Source organism: Lycorma delicatula, chromosome 8, assembly GCF_047948215.1.
Source record: "Lycorma delicatula isolate Av1 chromosome 8, ASM4794821v1, whole genome shotgun sequence".
Lineage (NCBI taxonomy): Eukaryota > Metazoa > Arthropoda > Insecta > Hemiptera > Fulgoridae > Lycorma > Lycorma delicatula.
The window spans coordinates 53955535-53970112 of NC_134462.1; the positions used below are offsets into that span (position 1 = coordinate 53955535).

Here is a 14578-nt window from a genome sequence, read left to right on the forward strand (position 1 = left end):
CCCCAAAATTTTCCTTAACTTTCCTGTATGCTCCGTCTATTTTACCAATGTTCATTTCTCTTTCCACTTCTGAACACTTTTCTTTAATCCACTCTTCTTTCATCAGTTTGCACTTCCTGTTTATAGCATTTCTTAATTGCCGATAGTTCCTTTTACTTTCTTCATCACTAGCATTCTTATATTTTCTACGTTCATCCATCAGCTGCAATATATCGTCTGAAACCCAAGGTTTTCTACCAGTTCTCTTTATTCCGCCTAAGTTTGCTTCTGCTGATTTAAGAATTTCCTTTTTAACATTCTCCCGTTCTTCTTCTTCATTTTCTACCTTATCTTTTTTACTCAGACCTCTTGCGATGTCCTCCTCAAAAATCTTCTTTAGCTAGTACTAATATCTAATTTACTGATAAATGTATGTTGCATGTATGCATGTATAACCTGTTTTTTTTTTATTTTTCTAAATTGGATGGTTATGGATTTGGGTGAAATTGGTAGGATGATTTCTGTATGTGGGAAATGATGTCATTATTTTAATCAATCAGTCAGGTGCAGAGAGATCGGATCCTTCAGGACCCCTGCTTCAAAATTTTACTTAAATGGAGGTAGGTATTTTCACATAATTTAGTGCTTCTTCGGTAGCTAAGATATTTCTGATGGTATTTGGTATTATTCAAATCCCCCAAATGGTATTAGGAAAAAAGAGTCTTTTTTCTTTTTTGTCGTTTATGAAGTCAATCATATTAATTAGATGATTCCATTATTAGTATGTAACTTTGTGTAATTGGGAAATTTCATTCAGAGGTGTGAGGATGATAAAACTTTTTTTAATGTCAGCTGTCATCTTGCTGCTTTGATATCTTCAGATTGGATTAACAGATTTTTACAAAATTTTGTATAATGACTTCTCTAAATGTGCGAATTGATGACATATTGGTCATGGGGATAGGAAGATACAGTTGCCATGAGTCACAAATCTTGAAATTTTACTGTAGAATAATTTTTTTAAATACAGGTACTTGTTTATTTGCTTACTTATATATTTTAACATTCCATTTAATTTTCCTAATTTTTCTTAAAGTTAATGAAATTATATCATTATTAATAAAAAACAAAAAAAAAAAAACAAACATTATACTTAATTAATTATAGTAAATAAAGATATTTTATATTTCTTGGTATGTAAATACATGATTGTTTATTTTATACCTGTTTTGATTAGTTGAGAAAGATGTACCGCTGTTTTCAGTGACGTTCCTGATAGCACTGAACTAAAATAGAAAGGAATCATTTCCTAGAAAAAATAAAATATTATATTGTCAAATAATAATCACTGGTATACAAAATATGATTTATTTTTTGTCTCAGAAGAGAAAATGGGTGAATCTAATAGCACTTTACATGCTGAATTCAAATATAGTTTCAGAATTTCTCTATCACATAAGGATTTTTAGAGACAACTATTCTAATTTTACATTATGTGTTTAAAATGCATTCTTAATATAATATAATCTTACCTAAAAAGTAGTAATTTTTGATCTTCTATGATATTTTTCATAGGGTCCAGCAATAGTTAGTTCAACAGCATGCTTGAACCCCACTTATACTGGTACCGCTTATCCATTCCGAAATATCCTAATGGATCCATTCACCTTTTCCACACTGACTACTCCTAAATTTGGTTGGAAGAAATTCAAGAGAGAGTCCAAGAAATAAATCTTCAGTGACACGTTGCATACCATGATTTTGTAAGATTTAAAAATATTCACTATTTCTTTGTAATTTTTGGATTTATGGTTTCCTAAGAAGTTCTGGTAAATGCTCTTAAAAACTTCCATGTAGCTTTCTCCACTTTATTTAATGTACCATCAAAGTTGTCATATTTAAATAAATATCTAATTTGAGGTCCTGCAATGGTTCTTTCTTTGAGTTTTGTTTCACTAATCTTCGGAAACTGATTTTTTAAGTAAGTGAATTCAAGCCCACTTTGTTCTGCTCTTTCACAAAGTTTTTCATAAGCATCAGCTTTATATCGAATCAATAAACAAATGCCACTCCTCTGTTTTGTATTCACGACCAAATGATTGCATTTCAGACAAAACATTATTACAAAAAACAAATCCATCTTCAAATATAAAGAAATTCTTGAAGTCATTATGCCTATTTCTTATAACACATACTTTGTTTCATGATAGAGGGTTTCAACCCTTTAATCATGAGCCTAAAAGCTTTGCTTCCTGTTTTGATAAATCACATCTGGTACAAGGTCATTGAGGTCCCTTTGTGTTAGTAATTGTGGTTCACTAGACGAACACGAAACTTTGTTTATTTATTTGGCATATGGCACCAAGACACAACATCAATTACAGTCAAAAATTACAAACATCTAACAAATTAATATAAGCTACTGATTCTGGAGTCGTCATTTGGAAATCTTCAGAAATTCCTTCATAAGCTATACTAGGGCAAACTTCTGTGATGTGTTTAACAGTTTGATTTTCAACACACTCGCAAAGGGGTGTTGATGTTTTACACCATTTTAGGAATTAGGTGCACCTACCATGCTGAGTTTGTATTCTGTTTAATGTTGACCATGTCTTACGTGGCAAGTCAAAACCCAGCGGGTTCTGAGTAATACATGGAATTTGGTTATACTATTTTGTGGTCCATTCTTGATGCCAGGCGTCACTCAGGTTGAATTCTTCCTCTGTGGCAGCAATTACTGTTTTGAAAGGTGGGTTTCTAGATCAAAGGCGACCATGATTGGCATTCTCAATGTCCTCATGTATTGGTAAGTTTCGATTGTCCATAAGATTCTTGTACTCTCTTATAATAGCATTCATATGGCGCAGAGTTGAGGGTGGTGTGTGGCTCAATATGAAACTTAGTAATTTGATCAACCTTACATCAGCCTCTGCCAAATCTTTGTGTTGTTGATCAATGCTAAGTGTGATATTTTCTGGTGGTTTAGACACATGCAGTTCTTCACTGTGAGCCACAGGCCTCATGGGAGATGGAAAATTAGGGTAAGAAATAGTATGCTTTGATTTTTAACTAATACTCTCACACAATATTAGTCAAACAAAAGTAATAATTGGTGGATCATCGTTTGGTTTTCACCAAATCATTGGAACACCAAAGTTAATGTGCCAAGGACCTTTGACCAGCTTGTAAGGAGTCTGACACAAGTAGCGTAACATATGTGAGAGGTCCAATATTTATCTTGGTCATCAACTTTGCAGCCAAAATAAAGTTCATAATATTTTTTAATGAGAGGAGTAAAACTATGTTTTTGAAATTTAAAGTTACCTCACCATAAATGTAGCAAAAACTGTCCAGTAGGTTTACAAAATTTCTAGGCATTTTGCAAAATCACACAATATACAAACAGTACAAAAAATAATGACTACACGTGTTGAATTCAAAAGATGAAATGTAAATTTAGAATATGTAGTAACTGAGAAACGTTTACACTGAACTATATTATATCAGCATATACACATGAAATATGTGCAAAACAGACAAAACACTGAGCATAGGCTGGCCATGACTTGAACCAGTAACTCAGATATTATAATCAAAGCAGCTGTTGCTTGTGACATCACTCTGATGTCAATGATAAACAATGAATAGTCTAAGAAAACCATATTCTGACTCATTTTAGAATTGCATCATCCAACAGTTATGACTAATTCCATTGCGATGACTATGCAAATGCAGAACTTCTTTCATAACAAACTACTTATTTTTAAATGTTTAATCAATACAATGTTTTTATTCATTAGTAAATTATAAATGCATAATACCATAATATAATTGCATAATTTCCATAACGTATACAACACTGATCAGGGTGTAAGTTGAAAACTAAGGGTGATAGGAAAACTCTGTTAACATTTTTGAATTCAAGGGGAAAAATATATATAGAAACCACTTTTAATTGCTCTGGGACAAAATTTTGTAAACCAGTGAAATCAATGTATTATTTACTAAAAAATTTTTAATTTTTAACATATATGTAATTAATGTTATGTATATAGTATATGTGTGTGTGAGTGTGTATGTAAAAATATGCAGAAAAACCATTGAAGATAAATTGATGAAAATTTGTATACTTGTTCTTCTTATGGTGAAAGTGCACACTAAGAAAGGATTTTTTGAAATTTCAAGTTTATGGGATGGATGGAGTAACAATGACATTTACTATTTTTTGAAAATCTCTGTAACAAATAAACATATCAACTTGATTTTTGGTGTGTAATTTTTGTATAAATATCCAAAAACCAATTTCTAGATTTTTAAAAATTCAACCTTGAAAGGGATGAAGAGAAGGTAAAGAAAATTTGAATAATGCTAGCAAATTTTCCCCACTTCCAACTATACTAAATGAGATATTCAGTAGACTGGGGCTTGCAAATACTCTTAGATAAATATCTAAAAACCATTTTTGTTTTTTTGGGGCGATGATGTACGGCACAACAGCTCAACCAAGATGGTCACTGCCTCTGTTACTGTAAGTTCAAATCGATTTGCTGCAATTGCCTGCCATTACTAGACTAAAAAACATAAAATTAAAAAAAAAAGAGAAACAAAGTATGGTCATCTGCTACTGGTGTTTGTCAGGTAATGCTAAGAACTGAGCAATATACATTTTTACCTGTATGAAGGACTATAAGTAATATTTTTAAGATGGAGAGAGGTAGTCTATTTTGAAACCTGAATTCTTTAAATTACTCAAAGTTTTGGATCCAAAGTTGCTCTCAAGAAATTACAATACATTGATATTTTTTTATAAATTGAACAAACTTTAATTTATGTTTATCGTTATTATTCTCACAAGCTTGAGTTTGATGAATACAGAAAGGTCCAGGGGGCAGAGCCTCCTGGCTAGATGTGAAGGGTGAGCAAAGAGATCCCTGACCTGACAAATATAACCTGACCACAGACAGAAAACGCAAGAAATCATATAGCACAGGCAAAGCTGGGATAGGGTGTGCTAGTACTCATATATGAGATAAATATGTCTGCTATTAAAAAAATGTCATGGTGAAGTGAGATGGGGAAATGTTAGTATAAACTTGAATGATGGTTCATTAATGAAAATTGAACGTACCATATAGTTAATTTGATAATTGAAGGATGTTGGAGTGTAAAAACTGTGAAGAAAGACAGACCACAAAATACATGGAGCAGATAACTGATAACATACACTACAAAAGTACTAATAATACAATTTCAACCTTTTAGCAAAAGATTTTATGAATTTCCAGTCCATAAATTAGAGGAACATGAACATGCAGATTATTTTATCTGGATATTATGGTATGGTAATTTCTAACTTGTGGAACACATTAAGATGGTGTACTATAGAAACTAAAGGATGTAAAATAAGGTATAATAAAATTTTAGACTAAACCACATTAAATAAATTGTTTCCCATATAAACAAAAAAGTTAAACAAAATTTGATAAGATTTTCTCCATGCTGCTGGCACATATTAGTAAATAAAAAAAATAATTAGTAAATATATTAGTAAATAAAATAACATGGCAATTGATTCTAATAAAAATTTTAAATAAAGTAATTGAAGTGTTTTCAACTTTTATACTATTAAAGTTAACTAATAATCATCTGTTGAAAAAAACATGTGTTGAGGTTATTGTCCAATATATAATTTTAATTAATGGTATTTCTTGAGGATGGTATGGTAGATAAAAGTGATAAAGATATTATTTTATTGTTTGTTGATAAGAAGTTGATTTTAATTTTAATATTTTTATATAATACCAGCTTTAAAAAAGAATTAATTAAAACAGGGAACCTTTTACTTTAGTTTATTCATGTGTATTTTGTATATATAACATAATTTTTAGAAAAATGTTTGGTCATATTTCCTTGTCTAAGTCTGAATCACAGTCACTCATTTAATTATTCACACATTGTCATACTTGTACTTCGTGCTAATAATGAGGTCAACTGTAATTTGCTGTAACTTGTATTTTAATGTTAAATAAATAAATCTCTAGTTTTGTTCCATCCAGTGTTAAGTTCTAATAAATAAATATTTGTAAAATAATTCTTCTTTATTTTGTTATCAGTTTTGGTTGGCTAGCCAATTAAATTTAATAAAAATAAAATTTGGATAAGGTAATAATAAGATTTAGATGTGAAAGTTAATAACAATGAAGAATTAGTTGAAACGAATTGATATTCTATTCTGTAGAGTAAGAGAGTAACAGTAACAAAGTCACTTCAGTAGTCAAATCTGTGGTACTCTCCCAAACACTAGTTTAGTCTATCCAGTTCTGTGTTCCTGATGAGTGCAGAATCTTCTCACCTTGTTCAGGAATGCCAAAAGTTTTAGAAGAAGTGTCTTCAAAATTGTTGAAACCAATTTGACAAAGGCTATCGCCTCCATTCCATTTCCATTCCCCTTTTATTTCATTCTATTCCATTTCCCTTTATAGCGGCTTTCCAGCACCGAAATGTCTTGGTGGAAATGTTCACCGTGTTTGTCATTTACGTCTCCGAGGTTGTCTAGGGAAAGATGCAGATGTAAGTGGAGGAAATGTATTTTCAAAGAAGACATATTACATCCCACAGCTCTGTATGAAGTAAGAAGTTGATTAATAATATCGTGGTAATTGTCAGATTTTTTTTTTGCCGAAAAAACATATATTGTTTGTTTTGTAAATATCTTTAAATGAAGCCTGAGCTGCTCTTTCTACTTTATTTAATCATTGAGTTAAATACATCATCTTTGACCAACTCTCTTATTTAAGAACCAACAAATATTCCTTCTTTAATTTTTCTTTCACTACATTTGGAAATTTCTGCCTGATGTACAAAAATCCAGGACTATCCTTCTTCATTGCTTTTATAAAATTTTTCATTAGTCTTAGCTTGATATGGTGAGGAGTTGATTCCAATTTGGAGTTAAGTTGTCTTGTTTCTTCCACTCTGTGGTAACATAATATTTATACCTAGCTCAGCTGTCCCATTCACAAAGAAAACACATGACTTAATATAGCCTAACTCCATGCCTAACAAAATAGCTATAACTTTCAAATCACTGCATATGTTCCAGCTATATTTTTAAAAATTTATTTTTTGAAGAATGTCTTTCATCATATTGTATGTCTCCTTCAAATTAATACCATAAGCGATTGGTATCGCAGGATATTTGTTACCATTTACCACATACCAGGATTAGTAGAACCACTTTTAAAATATACTTGGATGAATCTATGAAAAGACCCCAGTCTTCAGCTTTATGAACTTGTCATAAGTGCAACATAAGCTGATCAATATTTGTGCTATAAACCAAATTATTTTCATCAATAAAGTACTGAGAAAGTTCTTTTTGTCAGCTTTGAATGCCCAAAGTATTTGTATTTTTAAAAATTAAATTCCAACCTTGCAGTCTTGATTCTAACAGTTCAGCTTGATTTTTTGATAAATTAAAATTCCTAATCAAGTTATTTAATTCAACTTGTGATATAAGATGTGGCTTATTGGAAGATAATTCAAAATCAAAATCATGGTTGTCTTCTTCAGTACTGCCTGATTCTTTATTGCTGCCTTCAAAACATATATTCACAGGTGGCTCAGTAACTGGAATAATTTCACTGTGAGGTACAGGCCTGACTGGATATTGCAATGAAGAGTATTTACAATATGTTTAGATTTTTTACAAATATCAGACACACTAGTTAAACAAAAGTAACGATCGGTTACATGATCCTTTGGTTCACACCAAACCATAGGTACACCAAATGGCAAAGCCTTCTGTGTACCTTTCAGCCATTCCCTTAAATATACAGAACAATTAGTGCATACAGTATGAGGAGCCCATGTCTTATCCTGATCACCAATTTTACACTGAAACTACAAAAGATATGCTTTTTTAATTAAAGGTGTAATATTTTTTAAATTTGATTTTACAGTAAACTCACCACATACATAACAAAAGGCATCCACATCATTTACACAACATTGAGGCATTATGACACTGCACTGTTAACAAACTTAAGACAGCAATAAGGCTAAACAAAATTAATTCATTCCTAAATCTAATGCTTAATACATACAACACAGCTGTGTTTTCAGCTACATGTTTTGACCTGCACAGACATGATTAATCTTGTCCATGAAGGCTCACTCTTCAGTATTATATATGATGTCATATTATGTGACTATTTTATGATATAATTCTTTGTCTAGTATTGTTTATTTATAGCTTACAAATTATGTTAACAAAACTAAACAATAAAAAATGAACTAACAAAATACAATGTAGAAGCTTAAAATGCTTAAAAAATGCTTAAAATGTAAAAAATTAAAACGATTTTTTTCAACGTAAAAAATCGTTTAATTAAAATAAAAATTTAAAAAAAAATGGTGGTTGATAGAAAGATTCTGAGTTCATATTCGTTTTCAGCATCAAAAAACAGATTAAAATCATGCATCGCATGTTAGGAAACAAAAATTATGTATCAGTTGAATTAGTCAGATTACAGATATGTGGTCTAATTATGATTATAAATTATATTAAACTTTATTTAATGTGATCTGTTGTTGCTACTTTAATTCTTTATAAAGTTTGTGTTACACTTTATCTTTGTCAAGCAAAGAAAAGTTTTAATTAGACCTAAATTATATATAAATATCGTATGTATGTGTTTTGGACAAGAAATGTACAATATTGCAATTTTAACTATTACGGTTATTTCACCATCTGTTGAAGCTCTACATGGAAAGACGTTTTCACAGGTTTGATGCCTTAACAGTTCATTGTTTTTCCATCTTATCGTATCAATATAGTTTAGAATGTATTATGATAAATGTAGATCTGATGAATAGAATATTTAAGTGCAAATGATTACATTTGTACTTCTGAAAATATTCCATAAAGGAAAAAATATCCTATAATAGGTTATCATTGTAACTTAAAGTTCACATAAATAAAATATTCACAAAATGAAAACAATTTTAAAACTTGTCTAAAATAAATATGAGTTTTAAATAAATAATCATATATCTTAGTTATTAATGTTATTATTATTATAGTTACTATTATTATTGTTAGTTATTATTGTTTTAGTTACTTACCTTGTCTAGATTATCTCTGTTTTCTCCAAACAAATCACCTCCAATTAAAAGACATAAATCAATGGTATTCTTATTACTACATATATTTTGTACAATCCTTTGTAATTTATCTCTTTGTGGGGAAATTACATACTGATTTCTTGAAACATAATAATTCTGAAAAAAAGATGAGCATACATTAAAAATAGACCCACCAAATATATGATGTTTTGATGATTGATTTATCATGGGTGTAAATAATGATTTGACTTTCTTAATGCTACCATCAGCTGCACAAAAAATCCTAGGTAATATTACTGAGATAATTTTATCCAAGAGCTGCTCAGATTAAGATGAATGTTAAATTTCTCCTAAAAGTAGCAACTTATAAAATTAATAATCACTGACTCCAGGCTGGTAAGTTATAGATATCTTTTTGTTGTCAGTTACTTGAGTATATTCTGCCTTAATCTCATTAAATCATAATGTATAAAAACTTAATTTCTCCATTTTTTTTTAAGTTTCCAAACGTAATAGTCTTTTTAAAGATTTGACATTCCACAATTCAGCATGAAGAATGTCATGACATTTATATTTTGTTGTAGTCTCTTCATGAGTAGTTACTCAGGAGATGTGATTCAAGGACTATTTTACTGAAGGTAGGTATCTATCTATAGATTGATATCTATCTATACCTAATTGCTCTATACCAACTAGCTGGCCAATTGGTGTTGTTATTTTTAACAGAGTTTTCAGATGAGAAAGACAAGTATATGCAATGGGGTGAGGTATGGTGTCTTCCCTGACTGAAGAAATAGGAGAAAATACTTCAGCTTAAGTCACAGTATAACAACAGCACTGATAGTCATTAGTAAAAGCTGCATATGCGCAGCTGAAAATATTTTGCTAAAATATTTAATAATATTTAAAATTTGGTTCAGTTCATCTTAAAATCACCTTTTCTAAACTCTCAACATTTGAATGCATATTATTTTGATTAAAAATATATACATACCACAACAAAAGGTGTATTCTCATAAGCCCAGTTTATTATTGAAGATCGGATCGGTGGTGTAAAAAAACAAGCTGGTGCTAACAATGCTGCTAATTTAATTTTCTTGGCATATTCTGGTCTCTGAGAAGCCATTACTAAAAATAACGTTGTGCCCAAACTGTGTCCAATGTATATAATTTGAGAAGCTTTGGTTCTGTCCTGAATTTTATTTATAAAAGCTGACAAATCATAGATTCCGCTCTCATGAAAACTGAAAAAATATATTTTATTTTAAAAATTACAATAGAAACAATCAAGGTGTTTTCTTTAATATTAAACCATTTTTAATTACTAAAATCTTTTTAAGTAAAACATAAATTGGTCAATTATTTCTGAATTTGCTCAAGCTTCAGCTTGTAAATTACTCAATAAATAAATGATCCTATCTTCTTTTAAAACATTCTGAAGAAAAAAAGGTTACGTTACAGTATGAGAATGTTTTCTATTATTATGTCTGAGTTTAGCCTTATGTTGCAATAGTTATCTTTTAATCTTGATACAATTGTCTATTTTAATAAATAGATTAAAGTTAAAAAATTAGTTACAGTTGAGATATTTTTGTAAGCAAAGTAATATTTCTTCTTATTTGAAATTATTGTAGATTAAGAAGAGAATCCTTTTCTTCTTAAACTCAAGAACCACAGGGCCACTACAAAATTATTCTTTTATCACCACTGCCATTGAAATTTGAGAATCTTTTGGGTAAAGCTAATCAGAGAACATTTCAAATTTAAAGTATCTTTTTTATGTTGTAATATTTTAATTCGCTAACTAAAGCAATATCTCTAAAGATAGCTAAAATAATATGCTAATTATTTAATTATCATTAAATTAAGGTAAACTATTTTCAAAATATTAGCTATTATTTTTATTGCGTACAATTTCCATAAATAGATGGTATAGGTTGTTAAACTGTTGTATGTGTAATTTAAATTATACTTGTAAATAACTGCTAACATGCAATGAACTTCTTCATTTGTAATGTTAATGAGCGAACTGTTTGTATGAAGTAATATATCTGTTACTGGATTTTAAACATTATTATGGAACTGTTAGGCCTTTTGTTTTAAACTAATAGGTTAACATTTTTGCGAGTTATTATTACCCTCAGACAACTGCAAAAGTAGTAGAAACTTAACATAAAGATTCCAAATCAAAATTTTATTTTTTGATTTATTGACTGATTAGGAACTGGAAGAGTAGGCCTGGCATAAACCATTAGGCAAATCATAGAATAGTTTGGCTGCTGTGCAAGTCTTTAAAAAATAGAAAACTGAGTCTTTGGACAGTTACACTGGCACACAGGGCCACCACCACCACCACCAATGATGAAGCAGCTGTCCTGCTTCATGTCCAGGATGTCCCATCATGAGTTAGTGATGGAACCAATTCTTGTGATACTTGTGCAAGGAAGAAGGAATGAAAAATAAAGAAGGAAGATGAGGGAAAAGGAAGGAGCTATTCACAGGAATCTTGTCCATTCATTTTTTACTGGGATAATTTATTTTAATCTTCTGGACCAAATTTTACTTTATCACAATATAAAAACATATAAATATCTAAAATTTAAACCGCAAAAGAAATTTTGATAAAAATCAGTATTATATTTAATTACAACATAAGTTTGCTACTGATGGAGACTGTATACAATACCTTGTTTTAAACAAGCAGGAGTTGTTTCATATAAGTTTGTTGTTTTACACACAATTCCATTGTCAAGTTTTTTGACTCAAAAGTGACCCATGAACAAAGTGAGGTTAATTTATAAAACTAAATATTACCTGCATTTTAATCGCCTTGGTGTATTGACATGCAACTGTATAACTTGGGGAAAGAAGCTACTAATTTGTTTAACTTGGAGAAAACTTCTTTATATCTCACTTTTCCTAGTAAGCTGGTGTGAGGAGCTGACAATGGTATTCCTGACAGCGGATGGCTATGTTATTTTGTCTGAGTATTTTTGTCTAAAGAATGAATAATATCTCATGGCAGGTACCTACAACCATTTGAGTAAGACACCTAATAATATACTACAACAAAAGAGGAGGGATTTAATGGGACGCCCAAAACAACTACACATAAGTTTTATAAACAATTTCAAAAAATATAAACAACATTAAAGAGAGTATAAAACATTTACATTGAATTATAAATTAATGTAATAACAGTAGACTTGTTGGAGATGTATAAGTGATTTACAAAAATCGAAACATTTAAAAATTTATAATTGTGTTTTTGCATTTATAAAGCAGATGAAATGTTTCCACTAATGTACCAATATCTACTTTGTACATTGTTTTTTCAAGGGTTTAAGTAGGCTGCATTTTATTTATCCCATTTATTCTAACTGTCAAAATATATAGAATTCTGTGAAAGATTGTACATTTCATTAATTTTCTATGGGGGTTGATTTTACCCTCTCATCATATTTCTATTATTCTTTAATCCTTCTTCCTGAGGAACTGAATTCAGTTACTTGTAAAATCCAGATATGATTTTTATTAGGTAAAACTCTCATTCTTACTTCTAAAATTAAAATTTTGAACAAGAAAATCAATGATTTATAATTTGTATATCCTGAAAAAGATTGTCCAACCTGAATGACATAAGCATAATTCTCTAATCAAATAAATTGTCTAGTACTTTGAAAACTCTGGACTTATTCGATATTCCTTTCTTAATCCAACCCCCCCCTGTAATTCATGTAATTACATAGCCAGCAAATTACATCAAAGTTGTAATCTGATGACATTCAATGATAAAAACACAACATAATAGTCTATGTACCAGATAAACAATTAGAATATTTTGTTTTTTAATTATTGAAAAGTTTCTTGAAAAAAAATCAGATACTTTCCATGTTCTTTTTCCAGATGAAAACTTCTCTTTAAAACAATATTATACTTTGTGTCCAGCACCTGCAGTCTGTGTAAGTGAAAAGTTAGATTAGATTGTTTTATTTGATAAATTATGTATTCCTTTCTTTTTCCTGTTTAACCTCCGGTAACTACCGTTTAGATAATTCTTCAGAGGATGATATGTATGAGTGTAAATGAAGTGTAGTCTTGTACATTCTCAGTTCGACCATTCCTGAGATGTGTGGTTAATTGAAACCCAACCACCAAAGAACACCGGTATCTACGTTCTAGTATTCAAATCCGTGTAAAAATAACTGGCTAATAAATTATGTATTGAAAATAATTAAATCAACCTAACTGAATAATCAACTATAACCTTTGTTTTTGTAAGATAGCACCAATCATTATTTTACAAAATTTCAAATCTGTATTTCACAAAAACTGTGTAATTTTTATAAAATTTTGTGTTTAATATTATGTAGATAATTCTATTTTTATCATTTGAAATTAATTTTCATTAATACAGAAAAATAATTATGTGTTATAATTCTTAAAAAATGCTAAATACCAAAACTGAATTTTTCAAAAATGGATCCATTTCCTTAAATGGAAATGTTTTGCATTATTGTAGTGGAAATACTATATTTTTATCAGAGTTTTTGTCATTCTGGTAAATCATTCATTATTCACAAAATGTTTGACACAGAAACTTGTTTATTGGATCTGGGACTTAGAAAAAGCTTTTGCTAATGTTTAAAACTTGGATTTTTTTAAAATGCAACATTTTATTTTAGAGAAAGATACATAATGAAAAAAGTTGTACAAGAAGTACAATATAAAGTTGTAACAAGAGATGTAATATATGTGGCAACTACAAGAGACTTGAATACAGGAAGGGGTTTGAAAAAATGCAACTTTCCACCAGTTTTGTTGAATATGTATATCAAAGGTGTAATGAATGAATATGAAGAAAATTCACCAGCAGTTTATGATGAATGAAGAGTCAATATAATAAGTTTGTTAATCAGATAATGTTCATTGTAGAATGTGAAAAAATCCTGCAAAAAGGCTTGCTTGAAATGTACACTACCTTTAAGGAAAATACAACATGAAAATTAATCTCAAAAAGACAGAGCTAGGCTTTTAAATGAAAATAAAGCTGTCATCATCATAATAGGATTATCTGCCCTGAAGATGGACCCTTGCATCATGTCCACCATCATTCTTCTCTAGTTCCAGCCCTATGCTTAATATTAATTAAAGTTAGAGAAGCAATACTGAAACAAGTTAATGTGTTCATTCACCTGTTAGGATTCAAAATTATTTTAGACATGCATATTCAACCACTGAAGAGAGCAGGATTGTCCAGCAAAAGTGTACAACAATAAAATGCCCCTATAATGTAAATTCTCTGATAGTTTACCAAATCAAAGTAAAAATAGGTTTTTTTAAGCTCTATGTATGAAATGTGCAATTCTATGTTAGGAAGTATGAACTATCGGGAAAAATTTGATAAAAGAAAACTGAAAGCATTGAAAATTAGTGTAATGGAGAATGGAATAATATACATAATGTTAATAAT

General features: G+C 29.8%; 1 protein-coding gene across 1 annotated transcript in view; it reads right to left on the reverse strand.

The window, feature by feature from the left end:
• The window catches only part of LOC142329455 (lipase 3-like), a 40602-nt gene that overhangs the window by 8482 nt on the left and 17542 nt on the right, over nt 1-14578 (reverse strand). Inside the window, exons 4-6 of the mRNA XM_075374105.1 lie at nt 10100-10349; nt 9106-9261; nt 1204-1288 (exon numbers count right to left, since the gene is read on the reverse strand). Of these exons, the coding sequence (XP_075230220.1) occupies nt 1204-1288; nt 9106-9261; nt 10100-10349 (491 nt within the window). The remainder of the gene's footprint in view (nt 1-1203; nt 1289-9105; nt 9262-10099; nt 10350-14578) is intronic.